The 24,679-nt window shown below is 36.5% G+C and overlaps 1 protein-coding gene across 1 annotated transcript in view; it reads right to left on the reverse strand.

The window, feature by feature from the left end:
- LOC111145090 (transmembrane 9 superfamily member 3) overlaps positions 1-24,679 on the reverse strand; it is a 67,873-nt gene that overhangs the window by 3,886 nt on the left and 39,308 nt on the right. The window contains exons 9-14 of the mRNA XM_022499721.1: positions 22,585-22,715; positions 12,051-12,190; positions 8,979-9,047; positions 6,030-6,176; positions 5,230-5,313; positions 4,594-4,670 (exon numbers count right to left, since the gene is read on the reverse strand). Coding sequence (XP_022355429.1) covers positions 4,594-4,670; positions 5,230-5,313; positions 6,030-6,176; positions 8,979-9,047; positions 12,051-12,190; positions 22,585-22,715 — 648 coding nt within the window. The remainder of the gene's footprint in view (positions 1-4,593; positions 4,671-5,229; positions 5,314-6,029; positions 6,177-8,978; positions 9,048-12,050; positions 12,191-22,584; positions 22,716-24,679) is intronic.

The raw sequence follows: 24,679 nt of genomic DNA on the forward strand, positions 1-24,679 counted from the left end.
AAACAAACAAAAAACAAACAAAAAAAACACCCAACATTTTAACCAAGCAATGCATGGACCTTAATTAGATCCTGATGCAAACAAACTCTAATTAAAAAGACATGGAGGGGCGCCTGGGTGGCTCAGTGGGTTAAAGCCTCTGCCTTCAGCTCAGGTCATGATCCCAGGGTCCTGGGATCGAGCCCCGCATCAGGCTCTCTGCTCAGCAGGGAGCCTGCTTCCCTTCCTCTCTCTGCCTGCCTCTCTGCCTACCTGTGATCACTGTTTGTCAAATAAATAAATAAAATCTTAAAAAAAAAAAAAAAAAGACATGGAAATTGGTAGGGTAAATGTGAATACTAACTGAATATTTGAACATACAAAGGAATTAGATACATGTATATACTGAAATACAGTTATTATATATCATTACAAATATTATTATATAAGTATATAATTATTATATAACTATATTATAGTTATTATACATGTACACACACATATATATGTACCGAAATATTTACAGTTAAAAAAGACTCATATGATTCATATGAGAATAAAAAGAGGGATGAGATGGGATTATGAATAAGACAAGACTGGCCATGTGTTGATAATTACTGGTATTAGGTGGTACATGGGGACTCAGTATATATACGTATTTTTCATTTTATATATACATCCATATATATAGTTGTCCCTCTTTCTGCATATATTTGAAAATTTCCCATAATTAAATATTAAATGTATTCTTTTTTTTTTAAGATTTTATTTATTTATATGACAGAGAGAAGAAAGAGCACAAGCAGGGGGAGCTGCAGGCAAAGGCAGAGGGAGAAGCAGGCTCCCTGCTGAGCAAGAGCCTGACTTGGGCCTTGATCCCAGACTCCAGGATCATGAACTGAGCCAAAGGCAGATGCCCAACAGACTGAGCCACCCAGGCGCCCTCAAAGTATTCTTAAAACCCACCAAGAAGGGGCACCTGGGTGGCTCAGTGGGTTAAACCCTCTGCCTTCGGCTCGGGTCATGATCTCGGGGTCCTGGGATAGAGCCCCACGTCGGGCTCTCTGCTCAGCAGGGAGCCTGCTTCCTCCTCCCTCTCTGTCTACCTGTGATCTCTGTCAAATAAATAAATAAAATCTTAAAAAAAAAACCCACCAAGAAACAAAGCAAACCTATTTCTAATTATTTTTGCAATTAATAGATGTTTATTATAATATTAAGTAGTTATATTACAATTACACTTGGAAATAGTGGTATCATTCTGAAATAGTTGTAAATGAAGTCCTTATAAAGTAAGGGAAAAGACTATTCAATTTGTAAATAGGAACCTAAATTCTTAGAACATAAGAGAAATCTATAAAATTTTAACAAGAATCAAAAATTTAACTGGCCTAGTATCATGCCAATCCAATAACCAAATCTAATATTCCAGACTTAGAAAACATTGTTCCCCTCTGAGCAGAGAGATGCTTAAAAGCCAAACAGTACCAACCTAGAGAATCATTTTTCCTAATCACATGAGTATCTCAAGAATAAGCGTATAAAGATATGACTTTATAAAAGGAAAATACTAAATACTACGCTCCCTAGAAATGTAAATGTCTTGAGAATAATAGAGATACACTTTTAATTTCCTTAAAGCTAAAATGATATGATCAAAATATGAAAACTGTAACAATCTAATTATTTCCACCATAACATATTTCTTTTTCCTACATTAAAAAAACCAGTAAGTATTTTTCTTTCAATCACTGATTTAAAAAAAAAAGCATTTTAGCAATATAACCTGAGGAGCATGTACAATTCTGTATTATGATGACATTTTAATCAGTTCATCTGAACTGCTTCCTCCCCCCCTCACCCCCGCCAAAGGGAACAGATTAGCACTGAAGGCACACACACCCATTAAAGAATACATGCTGGGACACTGCCAGGATAGCAGGGAACTGTAAATGTGCCAAGATTTTCAAGCAGCAAGATGAAATTTCAACAGAAAAAGCACTACAAAAATTAACTAAATTCATTTCATTTTCTTTATAAATGTCAAGATATTCTGTCTCTAGGTCTTCCTAAGATCACATATAGAGTCAAGAAAAAAAATTTAACCCTCTGCATAATCTCGATTCTACACATCACTGAATGCTGGCGATAATCAAGAAATATCTCCCATTAAATAAAGAGGAGTTGGAGGAGCAACATTCTGAAGGAAGGCAGGCTAATAATAATACTAAAGCAAACTTCTGACTGCCTAGAGATACACAAGGATGTTCCCTTGTGATACAAATCTAGTTTTAACCTGCAGATCCTAGCCCTCTTTCCCTCAAAGTTGGTTAACTAATTATCACAGGGTAAGGATGGTTATCACAGCAGCTACAAATAAAATATGTGATCATAATATAAAGAACTGTCTCTGCTTATAGCTTGTAGAATCAGTTTTACTACTTTACAGTCAATGTCGTGTGTGTGTGTGTGTGTGTGTGTGTGTGCATGCGCGTGCATGATCATGCATGGTATATATAAATGGGACAGATTTTAACTGACATAAAACATTTGTTTTAAGTTAAGGTGTACAACATAATAACTTGATATATGTATATATTGTGAAATAACCACAATAAATTTAATTAACATCCATCACCTCACATAGCACAGAGTTATGATTTTTATCTCATGATGAGAACTTTTAAGATCTAATCTCTCAGCAACTTTCAAATATACAATATTGTTAACTGTAGTCACCATACATGCCTAGAACTCACGTCTTATAACTGGAAGTTTGAACCTTCTGACCACCTTCACCCATTTCTGCCCATACTTCTACTCCCCCTGCCTCTGGTAACCACCTATCTATGGAACGTATTCTTTTGATGGAGGAAAAAAGCAATTTTGTACCCCAAAGGGCCACAAATGCCAGACCAGAACCTAGCTTTCAACAAGATTATTGTATCTCCCTTATTCTATTGCCTACCTTAGAGCTAAAGATGGAACTACCAAAAAAAAAAAAAAAAAGGGAGCCTGGGTGGCTTAGTGGGTTAAAGCCTCTGTCTTCAGTTAGGGTCCTGGGATCAAGCCCCACATCAGAATCTCTGCTTAGTGGGAAGCCTGCTTCCTCTCCTCTCTCTCTCTGCCTACTTGTGATCTCTGTCAAATAAATAAATAAAATCTTTAAAAAAACAAAAAGTCAATGGCAAATAACAGAGAAAGGAGAAGGGTCTGAATCATGAACTATCTAGAAATGTGTCCACAGTCATTAGTCCTTAAGCCTGGCATCACTCCTATGGGGGAACTAGGGAATGAGCCTCATTCATCAAGCAGAAACCTGAATCAGAAGAAAAGTTAAGTTACTTGTATGCATTTTCCTTAAGGTACCTCTGCTTAAACTCAGTGTCATGAAGTTGTTTTGAGGTGAAAACACATGGTATAGGAACCTAAACAAACTACAGACTCAGAGACACAATCCCAGAAGAGAAGAAGCGCAGGCACTGTTAGCCCTCCTCAGCAGAGGAACCACAGCAGCCATGGCTCACTGAGCATCCGCCATCTACCTGTTTACCCACATCCAGTCACTGAAGCCTCAACACAACCCTGTGAGGTAGATGTTACTATGTTTCGCAAATGTGAATGTTGAGGAAGAAAGGTTAAATAATTTGGCTGGAGTAACCTGGTGAGTCCGGTCACCAGGATTCCCACCTAGAACTAACGACCCCAAAAGCCCCCGCTCTTCCCACTCCCTGCAGTGTCTCCCACAAAACTGAGTCTCTCTTAACACCTGATAACAGACCTGCATTACACTTGTGCTTTACACACGATACTATGACAAATAACTCCTCTGAAAGATATGCCCATTTTACAGATGAGAAAATGAGATTTAGAGAGGTCAATATGACTTCTCATAGCCACACACACACAAAAAACAGTAGGGGAATTTAATCTAGGTCTCTCAGGCTCTCAGGTCCATGCCCTTTCGCTTTATCAGGTTGTTTCTAAAACTTCTTTTCTAGGTATTTCACACATGCCAGAGACTCTATTGTATGGTGATAAATATTACTTCTTCTACTTAATGGAAGACTGTGATAAACCCCCCAAATTGTGGCATTATCTTATTTTACATTTTTGTTTGAATGTAAATCAAGTTTGAAGAGCTTGAAGAACTGGATCAAGGTACAGAGCATACACGTGGCACAGCCAGAACTTAAACCCAGTCTACAGATATCCAAATGTATACTTATAACCCGGACAATGCTTCTTAGACACGGTTATCTCTGTGAACAGTCCTAGAAACTTCCAAACAAGAATTAAACCTTAACTTGTTTACATTATTATCTTTTCCAAAGAGACTAAGTTAAAAAATGGCCAAATTTCAACATGAAAAAAAAAAAAAAAAAAAACCTAATTGTGGTATAGAAAACAGTGTAATACAGATTAGGAACAGAACATTAAAAAAGAATCAATGATGAATTTTTGAGGAATAGTCAAAAGGACTGAAATCAGACTCTTGGGATTATTTTGCCGTTTCTGACCAAGCAACGGAATGTAATTTTCAATTACTATATTTTTCTGATTCTAAAAATCTCAAAGATTTACTCATGATAGTCCCAAAATTTCAGAACTTACCACACATTATCCCCAAGGCTGTGCTAAATACCGCCATATATCCAAAGTAAAATGATGTTTGAAATAAGCCATACATCCTGAAATAAGACAAAAAAATATATATAGTATATACATTTTTACTATCAAAGAGGGACTTAGATTCTACTATTTATTTTTAAAAAATGAAGTATAGGGACGCCTGGGTGGCTCAGTTGGTTAAGCAGCTGCCTTCGGCTCAGGTCATGATCCCAGTGTCCTGGGATCGAGTCCCACATCAGGCTCCTTGCTCGTCAGGGAGCCTGCTTCTCCCTCTGCCTCTGCCTGCCATTCTGTCTGCCTGTGCTCACTCGCTCTCCCTCTCTCTCTCTGACAAATAAATAAAATAAAAATCTTAAAAAAAAAAAAAAATGAAGTATAGTTAGTTGACACATGATGTTACATTAGTTGCAGGTGTACACACAGTGAATGGACAGCGCTGACTGGACAAGTCTATACATTATGCTGTGCCCATGTAAGGGGAGCCACCATCTGTCACTGTACAGTGCTTAGGACGATACCAATGACTACATCCCCTATGCTCTACCTTTTATTTTTAAATTCTGGTATTTAAATGACAACAGTTTCCTAAATACAAAATGAGAATATGTCTCCACTTACTTTGTTTTGAAAAAATAGTAGTAAAAGGAATACATGTAAACATAGATTGCGGTTGATGCAGCAGAGAGAAAACTTGTCCATTGCCTGAAAAAGAGGTAACTCTTTTGAATGAATAGCACTGAAACAGATTTTAAACCCAAGAGTTTTATAGAAACATCCTTGAAATTTCTGTGTATTTAAAAACAAATGCATGTGGGGCGTCTGAGTGGCATAGCTGGTTAAGCAGCCAACCTTTGATTTCAGCTCAGGTCATGATCTTGGGTCATGAGATTAAACCCTGTGTGGGGCTCTGCGCTGGGTGTGGAGCCTGCTTAAGATCTCCCCCTGCGCCCCCCGACCCACCGCACTCAAGCTTGCTCTCTTTCCTTCTCTCTGTGAAACAAATAAATCTTTTAAAAAATGCAGGTAGATGGCATTTAAATATATCTACAAGGAGAAAGCCTAAGAACTGGAAGGAGAGATCCTGAGTTTTGTCAGATGTCCTGTTATAAGTGACCTTAAATAAACCACTTCCTTTTTCAAACTGCCTTTTGTTCAAAATGTAGCAATGTCCTCATAAAGTTCTTACCACATCAAGCACCTTGTAAAAATATATAACACACTGACCACTATGAGTACAAAAACTTTTTTTGGCTGTTATTACTTTTCCTCTAAAATCTTCAATTTGTAACTAAAAATAATTCCCATCCTAAGGACCAGAATTTCTATACAGATCTTTTACTCTACTTAATACACTTCGAATGGCATCTTACTTGAAAATAGGATCGTCCCTGAGGTTCCTCCCCAATATAAGTACTTACCACCTATAATCCTCTGCATTTAGTAGAAAGTACGTGCACACAATGGTCACACAGACGGTCACGATGCAGAGGATGACCAGCACCAGCATCATGAAGCCATAGACATAATAGATCTTATATGCCCAGAAAGACGTGAAGATGAAATACCTAAACAAAATGCAATAAACACAGTTTCTAGCCTTTACTCTTGAAGATCACCCGCTTTTGTTATAGCTCACATCTTAGTTCTCACTTTTGTCATACTCAAATCTCAATTATTATTTTCTTTCAAGTAACTTCCAACTCTCTTACCCTTTTTTAATCTATTAAATCCTCCAAAAATCTCTCAAAAATATTTTCTTGGATAATCTTTCAAGAACAGATTTTTTAGTAGGGCATTCATCTCTAAGCAAACTGAATAAATTAGATGCTTAAAGGAGTAAAATGTGGCAAAGAAAAATAACTAAAAATTCCTATCTTTATAATAAAGGCAATTCCCTCATTCTTTCTTTCTTTCTTTTTTTTTTTGGTAGCTACAACACTACTCAAGCAATGTATTTTATATTTTATAAAACACCCTAGTAAATTTTAAAAAGTAGGACTGATAGAGTAATAATGTACAAAATTGGAAAATAAAATTAGAAAAAGAAAGCCTAAAGAAGTTTCCTGCTGTTTCCAGATGACAGTAAGAGATGGCATTAACATTTTATATGAAGAACAAGACCCTCACACTAATTCCATTCCCCAAGTCATCAGCAGGAAAGGGTCTTTTCTTTTAGCCTCTTTGCTTTTTCTTGTTCTCTTCTGTTTAGCTCATTCATTTGTCATTCATTCTTTCCACAGATATTCAGAGGCCCTACCACATGTCCGAGAAGCAGTGAGAACAGAATCGTGAAGATGACAGTCTCTCCTCTAACCTCAAGGACATTACTGTAAAGGGGGATCACCAGTAAGGAGGTAGTCATAATGCCCTGTGACAAGTGCTTTATCAATGCACCTAAGGGGGCATCTTACCGGTTTGTTTAGGTAGGGCTCTGGCGAGAAGGGGTAGCGAGAAGAATCAAATAAGCCATGTGGGAGTAAGGGGAGCCAGAAGAATGTTCCAGGAATAGGAACAGCAAAGGCAAAGCTTACAAATAAGGGAATTCACTGTATTTAGAAAAACTCAAAGTTACTGAATATGGCTAGAACTTGAAGTGAAGGGTGAGAGCTAAGAGATGTGGATGGAGAAGAGATGTTTTATGAAGGTCCTCAATGGCTATGTCATGGGGTTGGAACCTTACCTCAATGAAAATGAAAAAAAGTCCTTAGTAAAGAAGGGATGCGATCAGATGAACACCTTAAAGAGATCAGTGTGACTACCAAGAGGAAAACGGGCTTGAGGGTGGTCAAAACAGAAGAGAACTTAAGGATACAGCAGAGAGGCTATCTAATGGAATGGAGTACTTGAGAAAGCAGGAAGAGATGTGATCCCGAAGGTACTGGGAACAGGAGTAAGACAGGAAAATAGAGCTCAAGTCAGGGTGAGGATACAAAGCAGTATATGAGCCTAGAAGTACTGAAGAGGTTCCTGAATGGGCTTTATTAAACCACAAGCTAGAGTGACACACACTCCAGTCACTCTATGGTACTGATTAATACCCACAGCACACTCACAGTTGGCAGGTGACTACCAGGGGTGGTCCAAATCTATGTCAATTATGCTTGTTAGTATAATTATTTAATGTAATTGAATATGACATATACCAATAAATGTAAAAGCAAAAAGGATGCATGATTCCTACGAACATTATGTTGAATGTTTTGGAGAAATTTAATAAGGTGAGTCACTTAAAAAAAAACAACATGAAATTAGGTGTGGGTGAAACAACTATTAAAGTCTGGGGGAGAAATGTATAAACCTAGAAGGACTCTGCACTTAGAATGCTTAAGAAAGGTCTTAATGTTCTTGTTCCACTTTAGAAACACTAGAAACACAGAAGATATGTTATGAATGTCAAAGGGAAAATGATGGAAACATTGACTGGATATAAATCAAAGACTCTGACTCTACATTTTTAAAAACATAAGTGAAAGATGTACCATTAGCTGTTTTAAGTTAAAATAAAATGTTATGCATGAATCTTTTTTTTTTTTCCAGTAATTCCCTTACATGAGCCAACTTTCAATTAACCAATTACCAGATCCAATCATGTCTGTTAAGAAGGTGTCCACTGTACGGGAGACAATCAGCAGTGGGGCATCTGGAAATGTGTAAGGGAGTTCTTAGTAGTCACAATGACTGGCATTTTGTGGGTAAAAACCAGAGGAGTATGACTACAGTTCTTGAGAAAGACCCATACAAAGAAGTGTCCTGACTAAAATGCCAGAGCATTCTCATCAAGGAATATCGGAATACGAGCTGAGAAAAGAAAAGACTTATATTTTGCGGTAGTGACCAGGGTTGCAGGTATGAAGCACAGTACCTGGGCCCCAGGTGCATACTTCCCACCCCCAAACATATACACATTCTCCAGCACTCCTGAAGACTTCTATGGAAGGAGACTTGGAATACATATATCCTAAGATGTCAAGATCTAGACTGACTGGTAGGTAATGGTTTACCTAGTTCCCCAGACCCTCAGAAACACTTTCAAAATATAATAAAAACCAGAAATTCCTTCTATCATTCATGTGATCAAATACTGGTTTAGTACTCCTTAGCATTCATTCTTTGATTTCTAAGCTCTCCTGTTAGGTAAGAAGGCTCTAGAACATAACATAAAACATAAATTTTACCTGCATATTTGAGACCACAGCAGAAAACTGCTTTTAGGTAGATTATGTTAGATCCCTTTCCGGGAGCCATGAAATTATCAGACTATCTCTGTTAGATGCCTTCCCATCTGATGATTCTACACCTACTCCAACTCCTAAATTCTCTTATTACAATTACATCCCTCAAAACATAAATGCATTGCCACAACTTACATTTCAATAAAGATTGAGCCAAAAGGTAAAATTCCTCCCAGGCAAACAATAACTGCAGGCTCCATGAACCTGGAAAATATTAAAATTGGCAATAAACTTCTAGTATGATTTTCACATTATACTATATCAATCCAGGTAACAGAAAGCAGATGCTTGGTACTTAAAAATAACCCAAGGGATAGAAACAAACCAGTAAAAAGAAAAAACAAATTCAAACAGGTTATAATGCAGAGGTAGGATTCAAATTAGCCATAGGTTTTAGGCAAAGTTCTTTCTGGCATAAGAGGCCGGGATAAGAATTTGGGGAATAGAAATTCTTGCTACCAACAGAACTCGGGAAAAACTGTAGGTATTTGCTCCTGTTCTACATCTCTCAAAAACTCCTAAAAACTTTACAGGCACTTATTTATAGAAAGCCACGGGAAAAGGAAAGTCTTTAGAGCCCTATCTGAAGTAATGTTTCCCAAACTGTGGTCATGCTTTCCTTGGTTCAATAATTTCTCTGCCTGTGAATTATACAATTAAGGTGTTAAGAGTTCTGGGTTACACTAGAGCCAAAGAGTGAATAAAAAATAAAATTCAAATCTCATTCATTCACCCAACAAACAAGGCAATTGGTAATTCTCCACGTGGAATGCCTTTTCTCGTCATACTTCTGCAAGCACTGACTCCAGTGTTCTCCCCGTAAAATCCTTCTCAAGTCCCCCAGAAAGAGGTGGGTCCTTCCCCGACACTTGCCCTGCCTCCTGATCATAACTCTGTGGCGGCTCTTACCACACCATGCGGAACTGTGTGATCACATCCATATCACACCTCACTAGTTTAGAAACTCTGGCAGGCAGAAGCTATTCCTCTAGGTATTCCCAGTGCCCAGCACAGTATCAGGCATATAAAAGACACTAAACTACTGTCTCTGGGATAAACAAACTAAAAAACCAAGAAGAGGGGAGTGCCTGGGTGGCTCAGTCAGTTAAGAGTCTGACTCTTGGTTTTGGCTCAGATCAGATCTCAGGGTCATGAGATCGAGTCCCACATTAGGCCCCTTGCTGGACCTGCTTAAGATTCTCTCTCTCCCTCTGCTCACCGCCCCGCACATGTGTGCACATGCACATACATACATACTCTCTTGCTCTCTTCCTCTCTAAAACAAAACAAAACAAAACAAAACAAAACTGAGAAGAAACTGGGAGTATGAATGTTGAAAAAACAAAACAAAACCTTAAAAACCATTTAATCCAGTTTTCTTTCCTCCCTTTATAGGAATCCAGGACCCACAGAGGTTTAAAAATAATCTGCCCAAGATAACACAATCAATGAAAGCCAGATCTAGTATCCAGATTTTAGATCCCACGTAATTATATATGGAAAATAAAGATACACATGAGCTTTCCCCCAACTAACTGTGACCCAGGATTTGCAAGGTCAGGTGTTGTTCCTTCCTCTCCTTCACCAGCCCTAGTGACCTCGAGTCTAATCTTGACTTGAAAGAGAAAATGGACTTTAAAAAACAAACTACAGAATTTCTCACAATCACCAATCTAAGGAAAAAACGGAACCTGGACAATCCTAAGACTAAAACAGATCACCCTCCTTTAAAAGCGCTGTTTTTATTCAGCCTCCACTCCTATTAATGACCTCCAAGTCTACAAAAGACTGTGTATTTAAGTATCTGAATGCAAATTATGTCTATTAATAATGTAAAATATCTAGGAACAGAGGCTTTTCAATATATATCCCTTATTATGGATATGTAGAGTTTAATGTGCAACAGTTCTTATGAAAGGGAGAATGTAATAAATGTATATATGGTAAGATTGTTCTACTTTTGTCCACTAGTAAGAATTAGGAAAGTGAAGAAAGCAGAAGAGCATAAATCAGCTCTAAAACATTTAATTTACTAACTTTAAAAGGCAATATATTTATACGAGTTCACATTTTGTTTAAATTTGAATTACAAAACATAGAACATTAATGACATTCCATTTTATGTCTGGAATTTGAAAAAATACAAATTCCCTCAAGTTAAAAACCCATCAAGAATCATACTTTCAAAGTTGATTGGTCAAAGAAATTGTAAACTATGTACATTCTGCTGCAATTAAATAATGTCTTCAGCCATTTCACAGAAATACTCATCATCTTTTGTCAGGATTAATCCGGAATTCTGGGAGGACCTCAAGAACACATTTTGTGCATATGATGTGACAGAATGTATTTGAGAGATTCTGTACTCTCCCAGAAGTGAAGACAAAGAATATTAAGCCAGGAAATTATAACTGGTCTTAGTCCTAATTCATCTCTCAATCAGTATGATATATGTGGCTATAAATGTGTGTCAGTTTATTTAGAATAATAAAATATCTGGAAAGGAAAATTAAATTATAAGCCAAGGTTGCCAAACTTTTTCTGTGAGGGTTCACACAGTAACTATTTCAGGTTGTGAAGGCGACACGGTCTCTGTCTAATGCCACGGAGTGAAAGCAGTCATCAATAATATGTGAATGAGCAGGCATTGATATGCTCCAACAGAACTTCTTTCAAAAATAGGCAGCAAGGGGGTGCCTGGGTGGCTCAGTGGGTTAAAGCCTCTGCCTTCGGCTCAGGTCATGATCCCAGGGTCCTGGGATGGAGCCCCACATTGGGCTCTCTACTCAGCAGGGAGCCTGCTTCCTCCCCTCTCTCTGCCTGCCTCTCTGCCTACTTCTGATCTCTGTCAAATAAATAAATAAAATCTTAAAAAAAAAAATAGGCAGCAGGTCAACTTTGTCCTGTATACAATAATAAAATTGTAGCTTTAGTTCCCACCCACCTAGATGCACTAGTGTACTTATCAAAGCATTTAACTTATCTGTAAATCACACCAATGTTCAGAAAGTGAAATAAGGATATAATTGATTACTACTACTAACAATATAGGTTGAAGGAAAAAGTAAAAAGACAAATTCTTAAGTTCAAACTTAAGACAGTCATTCTTATAAATACATGCCAATTCTAAAAGTTACATATATATAATTGCCTTAAGAATTTCTATATTGTGAGGAACAATGACATAAGATTTATCATTCTCTTTACCATTTTTTCTCCGGTATGGGACGAGGCACAGCATTGACACGACAAGGAAAGTTGGGCTGACCTGACAGATTTCGGCCAAGTATTGTACCAACAAGATTTAGAGGAAGAATAACAAAAAAACAGATGCAACAAACGGCCACCTGTAAATTAAATTAAAATGTGTATGATTACTCAGAATAACATTAATAAAAATAAAGGGGACACTTAAAAATTTAAACACAATTTGACCACAAAAGAAAATGTTTAAGTTCAATATAGGTTAAAATTGTGTAAGATATACACTAATGAAAAGAGGCAAAGAATGTGCCTTAAAGTATTAGAATTGAACTAAATACAAGCCAAATGCTTCTCACCTACAGCAGCTGCTCGTGTTCCCCGTTCTCCCAGTGCTCTCTGCTGCGGTCCTTTTTAATCTCCTGATGTTACTTTCAGCTGTCATGCTTCTAACATATCCTTTATCTTTTCTCGTTATAACCAACTTATCTATTTGGCTGCATTTTATTGAGCTCAGGAAGCTTTGCATGTTATTTCCCTACTTTACATATGAAGAAAATGAAGAGAGGCTAAGTAACCTCCCATGCCCACACAGCTAGGAGGCGGCCAGACCAAACCTCAGTTCTGATCTCCCCGTCTCAGAGACCGTGCGTGTTTACCTATTCCATACTGCCTTATTTCACACAAGCATAGCTCTGTTTACGCACAGGTGGGTCAATACTAAAACGGTAGGAGTATTTTTCTGCCCATCAGCAGTTCAAAGTCTAACGTTATAGGGAAAACCACATAGAAATTCTAGAACCAAAGCAGTCAGTTAAGAAAATAATTATTTCTGTGACTTTTTCCTTATATAAATCTGGGTACTCAAGGACACACACTTAAGCTCTTTGCCAGCCAGGATCTGGTTAAGACCACTTCACTCTGAACTCTTATAAAATGCTGAACTGCCTCTGAGATCACTTTCTATTATACATTTTAGGGTTCTAATAAAAAGTAAAAGTGAGAAAAATTGAAAGAAAATTGTGAAGAAACTAAGAAAAATGAAGAAGCGTTGGGGTAGAAAATCCAGTTATTACACAAGAAGAGAGTCTATTTTGAAGCAACATTAGTGAAACCATATCTTCATTATATACTTGAGTGTATGTGTGTGTGTGCACGTGCTTGTGTGTTTTAAACAAGCCAAAGGTTATCATCTTTCTTCCAGATAAAACCTGTATAAATGTATGAAAGCTAAGAGAGTCCTGGAATTCCATTTTAAAGATCAAGCTTAGGAACTCAAATTATTGGTATCTCAGTTTAGACCTATTAATAATATGAATTTATGTTCCCATAATAAGAATGTGAAACATGGAAAATAAGCTGTTCTGAGATATATTAATCATTTAAAATACTGCAAATTTTACATTGTCTCATACATATCTGGTGGATGAATTCTGTCTCAATTCTTGCTGTTGACTGCTTTCTTATTGAGATTTGCTATATCATTAAGTATACAAGACCCGTAAGTGTTAACACATCGTAACAGATCTATATATTTCCCTCTTAATTTACCAGAACTCTAATTTCAAACAAGAAATGAAGAGAAGTGGAAGAAAATATTCCTATGAGGAATGACATGGTCTAGGAGGTGGTTTTCAAATTGTTCTACAAACCCCTCAGGTCCTGCTGAAGAGCTTTAGAAATTCCACAAGAAATTAATTTGAATATTCTTTTGAAAACAGTGTTTTTAGAAAATATTAAGTGTGGTTAAAAAAATATATACAGATCCAAATGAGTTCTATAGCAAGTATTAACACACTGAAGCTATCATAACCAGGCTAGCTCATTTTCATACAAATTTGAGAATAGTTTCTCCTGCCAACAACTCTGAGTACAGATTTGGACTTCTTATAAATGAGTCATTGATTAGGAAGGTTCGTGATGCTACACACTGGTCTTTTCTTCTCCCTCCCCTCCCACCAATCCAATTCAGGTCTGCACTCATTTGTTCACCCAAAGTTGTACAAGCAAATGCACTACAGCACATGTGTGTGACAGGCAAGTAAGTGGCAAGTGATGTGAGAGCATATATTGCCTGTGTGCTCATTCAAAGCATAATAATAATCAATAAAAAGTCTCATCAAGACATTATCAACTGTTTGGTATTTGTCCAATTTTTCCCCCTTTTCTGTTTTCTTAAACATGATTTAAAAAAAAATGTGAGCAGTTTGTTAGAAACTGTTAGAGACTGAACTGTGAAACCAATTTCCTATTCCTTTATGTTCAAGTTCTGGATGAGTTTACTTGAAGAATTACTCTGAGATTGTAAGGCAAGCTATTAAAAAAAAAGTCATATGAATTAAATCATCCATGATGTCAGGATTTTTCTCAAGACTGACATTCAACCAAATAAACTGGTTACTGAAGAAGACATGACTGAACTCTTATTCATACCCCTTTATATCAGACCTGTATTCATCACAACTTTATTGCTCCTCATTAAGTTGAGAATGTTAAAATACTAAATTTGCAAAATTTATTAATACTAAAAGATTCATGCTTATATCTGTTTTCTATGTTTGGCTTCCACAAAGTTTCATTTTAAAATGAAATTTAGTAGGGGTGCCTGAGTGACTCAGTTGGTTAAGTGTCTGCCTTCAGCTCAGGTCATGATCCCAGGGTCCTGGGATCAAGCCTCACATCAGGCTCTCTGCTCAGCAGAAAGCCTGCTTCTCCCTCTCCTGCTCACCCTGTTTGCACCTTCTCTTGTGTCAAATAAATAAATAAAAATCCTTTTGAAAAAATAAGTAAAATAAAATTTAGTAGCTAAAAGTTAAAAAAAAACCCGTTAGTCTAATACACTGTGAAAACTCTGGAACTCAAACCAATATAGGGCCCTCCCCTAGCCTCCTTTCCTGGACAAATAGCAAAATCAGGCAATGGAGGGAGTAAAGATTTACTCCAGGTTGAGCACCTCCACTATCTACAATAAAAGCAAGTTAGAAACAAGTACTGCCTATCAGTACTTAATATCCCAAAGATAAACCAACTTGTCAGCTCTTCCCAATCTCAGTCACAAACCAAAAATTTGGCTAGTTCTTATTCTAGCTCTGCTTCCAGACTGGACTTTTATGAAATCCATGGTGTGAACAGAATGGAAAGGGAAAATGCATTCTGAGATGGGCTATTTTGGAATGTTAAAAATATACATTTTATTTATTGTGACAGACAATAATTGCTTTCAGGTAAGTTGATTCTCAGAAAATATACTGTCTTATCGGTCATTATGTGTTTCTTCAACATCTGCTCACACTAGACAATTTTTATCACTCTTTTTCTACCTCATACATTTTATGCCTTTAAATTTATATAAAAATTACTGAGCTTCAGTTTAAGCACTTCAACAATAAGATCTACTAATCAGGGCAAATGATCTACAAATCAAACACAAATGCCCATAAGAAGTCTATTTTATGAGATTATTTTCAATACGCTAGTAAGTAACTTCCCACTCCACTTTTTGGACTTCAGTACTCTAACAGAGAAACACTGGATTTGAGGTTAAAAATGTATCTGATGAACCTAACATCATCCTGATACCAAAACCAGGAAAAAAGAAAAGTAGACCAGTAGCTTTCATAAATATAGACCACAAAACCCAACAAATTTTAGCAAATTGAATTCAGTGACATACAAAATAGGTAAGTACATCATAACAAATTGAGGTTTATCAAAGGAATGAAAAATCAGTTTAAGATTCAAAAATTAACCAATATTAACTGACCATATGACCAGACTAAAAAATGAGTTAATGATTATCTCAAAAGATGTAGAGAAAGCCACTGCAAAATCCAACCACCATTCAAAACAAACAAACAAACAAACAAACAAAAAAACCACTCTCAGCATATTAGGAGCAGAAGGACTTCATCAACATGAAGGTCATCTACAAAGAAAAAATACAGGTAACACTTCACTTGATGGCACAAAACTGGATGCTTTCCCTCCAAGAGAAGGAATAAGACAAGAAAGTCTGCTCTCACTGCCTCCGTTCAACACTGCACTTAGAGATTCTGGCCAGTGCAATGTGGCAAGAAAAAGAAATAAAAAAGTATACAGATTAGAAAGGTAGAAATGCAAGTGTCTTTACTCACACATAACATAATAATCTATGTAAAAAAATCTTAGGACCCTACAAAAAAAGAAAATAGGATAAGTGAGGTTAGCAAAGTTGCAGGATGCAAAGCGAATATACAAAAATCAATTGTTTTTAAATACACCATCAACAAATAATCTGAGTTTGAAATTTTTAAAATGTCATTTACTAATAGAATAAAAGATGTAAATTCAAAAAAGATACACAAAATTTAAGCACTAAAATCTATAAAAGAGAAAAATTAAAAATACCTAAGTGAGTTAAGAGCCATGCTGTATTCTATAACTAAAAGACTCAATATTGTTAATATGTCAGTTCTTCCCAAATTGATCTATAGATTCAATACAATCCCAAGCAAAATCTCAGTAGGTTTGTTTTTTTTTTTTAAGAAACTGAAAAGGTCATTCTAAACTCTACATGGAAATAAGAAGAATTTGAAAATACCAAAACAAAGTTGAAAAAGAACTGATTTCAAAACTTATTATAAAGCTACAGTAATCAAGACAGCGTGACACTGGCAGAAAAACATGACAAATTAATCCATGAAAGAGAACAGAAAGTTCAAAAATAGATCCACATTAAATGACAAAAATACTAAGGCAATTCAGTGAAGAAAGCATAACTTTTTCAACAGATGGTGTTGAAACTAAATAACCATAAGCAAAACAAAATAAAACCCTTGACTCTTAACTCATACAATAAATAAAACTAACTAAAAATAAAATCACTGATCTTAAATGGATCATACTTAAGAGTCCAAACTATAAAACTTCTAGAAGAAAACACAGGAGAAAAGCTTACTGATCTCTGCTTTGGAAAAGGACAGAAAAGCACCAACTATAAAGAAAAAAAATTAATTAGACTTAATTACTTTTGCTCTTCAAAAGATACTCTTAAGAGAATGAAAAGTCAAGCCACAAAATGGGAGAATATATTTCCAAAATAACTATAAGGCAAAGGACTATTACATACAATACACAAAGAACTTTTCTACTCAACAAGATAACAACCTACTAAAAACAAGCCAAAGATTACAACATTCATTAAAAAATATAGAGATGACAAATAAGCACATAAAAATATCTTCAACATGATTAGTTTTTAGGAAAATGCAAATTAAAACCACAATGAGACAACAGTATGTATCCACTTGAATGACTAAAACTAAAAAAAAAACCACATCGAGTGCTGGAGATCATGTGGAGCAACTGGAACTCTTATACAATACTAGTGGGAATGTAAAATGACAAAACCGCTGTGGAAAAGTTTAGTGGTTTCTTCTTTACTTTTTTTTTTTTTTTACTGTAGTCAACACACAATGTTATACTTTAGCAGTTTCTTGAAATATTAAACTATCATATGACTGTCATCCACCATAGTTATCTGTCCAAGACAATCAAAAATATAGACCACACAAAGACTTGTATATGAATACTCATAACAGTTTGTTTGTAACAGCCAAAAATTGGAAATACCCCAAATGTGCGTTACTGGATAACTGGGTAAACAACTGTGGTATATCCATGGGATATATGGAATACTACTGAGCAATACAAAGAAACAAGCTATTAATACATGCAACATCAATAAATCTTAAAATAATGTTCTGAGTGGAAAACGACAAAAAAGAACATATTGTGTGATTCTATTTAGGTGAAATTGTAGGTAACACAAACTAATCTATGATGACAGAGAGCAGGTTGGTGATTACCTGAGAAGGAGGGAGGGAAGGAAAAAGGAGGATAAGAGGGGTAAATTACAAAGGTACACATCAAATACCTTCTTTTTTTGATTATAGTGATGGATTCCCAAGTATGGACATATATCAAAACTCATCAGATTGTATACTTTAAATATATACAATTCATCATATATTACTTATACCTCACTATGACTGTAAAAATATGCAGACCAAAAAAAGCCACAAAGCATTCTACATTTACCACTCTCAGAATAAAGCCAGAATTTCTTCTGGCAGAAAAGAAGGAAGTAAATGAAGAGGCAAAAACAAATCATCACCGCCAGCAGCACCACACCAAACAAAATATGATTTGAGTCCACTATTCTGCAAGAGCGCTGGGTTTCTGCTCTGTAAAACAGGGATAATCTGTGTATCACTAGCTCCACCTCTCTCTTTGGGTTCTTCTGAAACCAGGTAAGACAAGGGGTATGAAAGAGCTTTGTGAACTACAAAGCGCTGAGCAAATGTCTCTGTCCTTATTATGATTCATCTTGTCAAATTTGGCACATCATTTCAGTCGGGTGAGATCCTTTTAGATGCTGTCTTCATCATTCCGTATTACTAGTTTCCTCCCCGATCTCACATTCTTTTTCAATTTAATCATCAAATCACAATGCCTTTATACAAATCATTAACAATTATTTGAACTAGCCAAAGTCAAGAGTCTACCGAAAAAGAGTATGTAACATATTATCAGGAATATCATCCCAATTCTTTAATTATATAATTATTTCATTACACATCAACCTGACTGTACTATTCACCTACATTTCTCTATCTTCTCCAACAAGATCAATACTTTATATTCCTTTATTCTTGTCTACTAAAACCTACCAAAAAGGGGAAATGAAGTTGTTCTAGCATTTTCATTTTAATAAATCCATAATAGCTCTTAATGTTCATTATTTCTGTGATTTAAAAGATAAATTTTAATAACATTCTAAAATCTCGTGCTTTATCAAGTTCATATTTTGTAAGGCAGAATCCACTTTTTTCCTTTCCCTTCTGGAAAAGTAAATTTGCTTATGTCCAGTTACACAGTGCTTCTGTTCCCTTACACAGTTATTTCAAACACTACTTATCAGCATGATCTTCAGTATGTCTAGTCACTTACATAAGCAGCAGACTAAACAGCTAAGGTGGCTGGCTACTCCTGTACCATCAATTAATCTCCTTATCTGTCTTAGGCTTCACTACCCCCTTATCAGGGACTATTTTCCTCTTGTTTTTTCTTGTTTAAAGGTTATTTTATTTAATGAATACAAAGAGAAAGACTGGCTTAGAGCCATTCTTCTTTCACTCTGTTATGTCACTGATCCCATGTAATGAGCCTGTGGTCTTGCTATGAAAGTATCTTTACAAATTCTTACTTGTCTTAGCATTTGTCAGAAGTTCAGGTTAGTTAACAGAGTTTTTCTAACACTATTTTTACAGATCTTTATTATTCTTTTACACTTAGGTATACTGTATTCTCACAACCTTTGAGAGATCATAAAATATAAAATAGCACCTGTCCATTAATCGTGGCCTCCACTGTTTCCTCACTGTGGTAATTTCTGATCACATATCATGAATTTCATTTTTGAGAGCCTCCAATTGTTAAAGCCATTTTCCCAGTTATGGTCCAAGACTTGGGTCATGAAAGAGCATTTCCCTAAATATTTGTGAAATATGATTTCCTAAAACCGATGGCATATTTCTGATAATGTTCAAGATGTCCCCCACCCAAAATAAAACAGACCCAAAGATGACAGATACAACACGGTTCACCCATGACTGCTGTTTCTTCTCTACCAACTATTCTAGCCACAGAGAGAAAAAACAATAAAGTACAGTAAGTCAAGGATTTATCAGTACATGCTGAGCTTAATATCAGACTAGAGATAAGGTTATTAGTTCCTATGCTATTTTCGAACTTTGAGTTTTAAAACTCTGCAACTGCTCCTTTGTCCCTTGAAACCCTATAATAACATCAAACCTAGGATCTGAGATTTACAGTCCACAGAAAATTTCATGCCTTAAAACTTGTTTTCAGAACATCCTGAGAAATCCCTCCTCATTCCTAAGAAACTCTCACAGGACCAAAAACTCTGGGTATAACACCTAAATCATTCTTGAATAAGGTCCCCAAAAAAGGTTTTATCTTCTCAGAATCAGTCTGATTTCAAGTGCATGCTCTCCCCTGTAGCCAGGACAGACCTCTGGCCAGAACACTCCAACTTCAGGAACAGGTTTATTTGTCTCTGGAGAGTCCATGACCCCAGATTTCATTTAAATGCTCTCTTTAGTCTTCTTGTAATACTCTCTTGACTTTAGGCACCATCCCTTCAACCTATACTTTTATCTTTATTAAGCTAAGAAGATTGATAATTGTTCAAGTTTAATCTGTCTTGGATTTAACAGCTTTTATGTGTAATTTGGTACACCTGAGCAGAGAAGCTGGAGTCCGAAGATAAACCTTGCCCACTTTCAGTCTTATCTTGGGCTAGTCTTGATGACAAGAGCAGTATTCCAATAAAATTCCAGATCCCAGTGGGCAAAATCCCTATTATTCAGGTGCCTTGACAGGGCAAGTCAGAAGCCTGAAGTCACTTTTACCAAGGTTGGCTTAAACTTTCACTGTGGAGTATCTGAGAAAACAGAGTACTAGAGACAAGATCACCCAGAGAAATGGCTAGATGTCCAAGAGATCGAAGGAATGGAGGACTGAAACAGCTAAGCCTTGGGGAAGAGCATATAGGAATATCTGAAGACTGATTTGCAAACCAGAAGTTCAGTTAAGTAGGGGCATCCAGATTCTCAGAAACGTATGCTCTGGGAGCCTCTCAGGTGACAGATCCATCCACAGATGCTGGGAACTAGAATCAGGTAAACACCAGTGATTGGATTTAAAGAAAACCTTTAAAAAATTAAAAAATATAATTTTTAATTGGCTTAGGATGAAGCCGTGAGCACTGAAATTATTAAAATTCCCAAGGATTCTAATGTGTACCCAGGGTTGAGAACCATGGAGTTAATGAGACAATACAACCACTTCCTTCATAATGTCAGTAAGTCAAAAACTAAAGATACGAATTTCAGTAGTTAAACACTTAATGAACAACTAGGTCAAACATTAACTCAAGTTCTTAAGTTTCATGTTCTAAACAAATTTTGATACTTTTAAAAGGAGAAAAAAAATGTTAGTGCACACATCTGATTAAAACTTGAGGGCAATGGAGTATCTTTCACTTAGCATTCCTTCACTCTAAATTAGAATGCAAATTAAAAACATGGTATTCTAGGAGCCTGCTAAACACCAAGAGCCATTCTTTTATATACCACAGACCAATTTTATAAACCTTCTCTGGCTTAGTATGGAGCCTGAAACTATATTCTAGTAGTTATTAAGTTATCTAAAGGCAAATTACATTGACTATTAACATTTAAAACCGCATTTACGAGTGGTAAAATTTGTAATTTTAGTGAAATGAAGCAACTTTAAAATATCATTTTCACCACATCAATTCAATGAGGAAAATTACAGCAAAATCTGAATTTTCATTTCTAAAGCACTATGAAAGTAATTAATTCAGCAGATCATCTTTAAGAAGTCCCTAACTCCCTATAGATACTTTCTGATGACCTGGTACTACTATCAAGTAAATTACTTTCCAGTTCTGAATGTAATTAATTACTTTACCCTATCACTCACTTTGGCTTGTAAAAAAAAACCAAGCAAACAAACAAACAAAAAAAACTTCTTCAATTTTGAGGCAATTTTCAAAAATATTCCTAATTAAGAAGTATCAAAGATTTAGTAAAAGTATATATCCAATGTCTTTGAAAAACCTGGATTATAAAGCAAAATCATCTGGAACTTTTGTGAAAGCATTTGATAACTCCCACATAGCTAAAAGAAAACCAAAATAAGATTAAAATTCAAAAAGAGTCCAGTCAGTGCTGCCATGATCTGTATGACCTTGACCAAATTACACAGCCTCTCTGAAAGGCAGTAACCATCCTGTACCTTGCACACATGTGTACATGAGCACACACATGTTTCTACCCTGTACATTAAAACTAAAGTCTACTTCAGGCCTAAAATTCTGCTTCTAATAAAAAGGTAACAACAGGAGAAATTTGGAAACTGTGGGTTACCTCTGTAAAGCACTGGTATATATCTGTGTTATAGTTTTAATGTAGTTAAAAAATCCAAAATATTTCTAAGTCTGTAATTACAGGTAAGATAATGAGATAGGATTTTAATGTCCAAAGTAACATATTATCAATATAAATGTTTAATGAGATTCTAAAAATAAGTACACTGCTACTGAAAAAAAAAATGTGTTCTGGAGAAGATTCACTACCTAATTCAACCAACGCACCCACCTATCACCTTAAAATACTCTCCTTTCTTTATTATTCTACAATATAGTCACCAGTTTCTCCCATCTCTGATAAAATGTATAGTATTCTCCTGTCATACTTTTAAGTTGGACTTTCACTTTACTGGCTCACAGAATGAAGAAAAAAATCTTCTTCACCTAACTTTCTAGGACTGAGCAGGGACTGGCTGCAGATAACAAACCTCTTCTTACTAAGAGGTACTTCAGAGAGACAGCAGGCCTCATATCCGAACGCTTGCATTTTTCCAGTTTCAAAGTAAGAGTCAAGCAACTTACCATTGTCCCAAAAGGAATGGCTCTTGAAGCATGGTAATAAATGGCTATAAAATTGATGAAGAAGGCAGTGCCACACACCATAGCTGGGATAAGAAATGCCCCAATAAACATCTGCTTTATCCATCTCCTTCCTGAAAGAGAAAGGAAACAATGAAAATCAGAGGTGGGGAGGGGGGAGAGTCATATATTGATGTTCATAAGGTACCCAACAGTTTTTAGCATCAAATTATTTATTTAAAATTCTAATGTACATGCGCCTGGGTGGCTCAGTCAGTTAAGTGTCTGCCTTCGGCTCAGGTCATGGTCCCAGGGTCCTGGGATCGAGCCCTCACATCAGGCTCCCTGCTCCCACTCCCCCTGCTTGTGTTCCCTTTCTCACTGTGTCTCTGTCAAATAAATAAATAAAATCTTAAATAAATAAATAAATAAAATTCTAATATAAAGATCTTAAAATCTGCCACTCTAATAATTGTTTCAGAACAATGGCTAATAAAGACCAGTCCAACTATGCAAGTATGTCCAGTGAAAATACAGCTTTTGAAGTGGGTGTACTGGAAAAGAACAACGGACTATGGTAAAATATTTCAGTGTTCTGTCCTGACCCTGCCACTGGACTGCTGTGAACTGAGTGTAAGTCACTCAATCTTGCCAGGCTACAAGTTGGCCTAGACAGATGTTTTCAAACTAGTACTCGGAGTCCAAGAGCTTCCTAGAGGTGCCCATGAAGTCACTGGTGAAGAAAGAGCCCCAAGCCCTGCTTCAACAAGAACAAGACCATTTTCAACAGTTTTATATATTGGAGTTTCATGTAAGCTTTAAAAAGAAAAAAGAAAAAAAAAGGTGTAAGGGGCTCTAAATTTACTTCTATTCTAATTATGATTATAAGCATATATTTACATTTATTTGTTTCAAAAGGGAAAAATAGGGCGCCTGGGTGGCTCAGTGGGTTAAGCATCTGCCTTTGGCTCAGGTCATGATCCAGGGTCCTGGGATGGAGCCCCACATGAGGCTCCCTGGTTAGCAGGGAGCCTGCTTCTCCCTCTCCCTCTGCTCCTCTACCTCTGCTTGTGCTCTCTCCCTCTTACTTTCTCAAACAAATAAATAAAATATTTTTTAAAAGTGGGGGGACAACAGAGTGCATCTCACGAGCTCTCTCTCAGCCATTAGAACTATAGACTTGTAAGTTTCACTATTTCTTTTCTTTCTTTCTTTCCTTCTTTTTTAAAATTCAGGTCTTGAGGGGTGCTGAGTGGTTCAGTCAGTTAAGCATCTGTCTTCGGCTCAGGTCATGATTCTGGAGTCCTGGGATGGAGCCCCACATCCAGCTCCCTGATCGGGAGGGAGTCTGCTTCTCCCTCTGCCTGCTGCTCCCCATGCTTGTGCACTCTCTATTGCTCTCTTGTTCTATCTCAAATAAATAAATAAAATCTTAAAAAAATAAGACAAAATCCGGGTCTTGAATTCACGACCCTGAGATCAAGACCTGAGCTGAGACCAAGAGTTGGACACTTAACCAACTCAGCCACTCAGGCACCCCAGTTTCACTATTTCTTTGTATCCCTCTGTATTGCCAAAATTCTGTTCAGTGAGCATCTGTTACTTAAATAATCAAAGAAAGGAAACTATGTCAATTTTAAACTCTGTAATAAAAAATTCTAGATGACGTTCATATTGATCAAGAGAGTAACACAGAGCTATCTTTCCAATATAGCAGAGTGTACAAGCAAGAGCACTACCAAGGAAACACCTGCATACCGCTCAGGAACAAAACACAAAGATTTCCTACTGGATGACAATTAGAATTCAACCCCACAACCAAAACCATAGAGACCTAAATAGGAAGTATGATAAGCAAACAAGCAATACCCTAACTTCTGTTTTGTCCTATGTAAAGCTCTTTTTTTTTTTTTTTTAAAGATTTTATTTATTTATTTGACAGAGAGATCACAAGCAGGCAGAGAGGCAGGCAGAGAGAGAGGAGGAAGCAGGCTCCCCTAGACAGCAGAGAGCCCGATGCGGGGCTCGATCCCAGGACTCTGAGATCATGACCTGAGCCAAAGGCAGCGGCTTAACCCACTGAGCCACCCAGGTTCCC

Source organism: Enhydra lutris, unplaced genomic scaffold (genome assembly GCF_002288905.1).
Source record: "Enhydra lutris kenyoni isolate GAN:26980312 unplaced genomic scaffold, ASM228890v2 scaffoldscaffold12, whole genome shotgun sequence".
NCBI classification, from domain to species: Eukaryota; Metazoa; Chordata; class Mammalia; order Carnivora; family Mustelidae; genus Enhydra; species Enhydra lutris.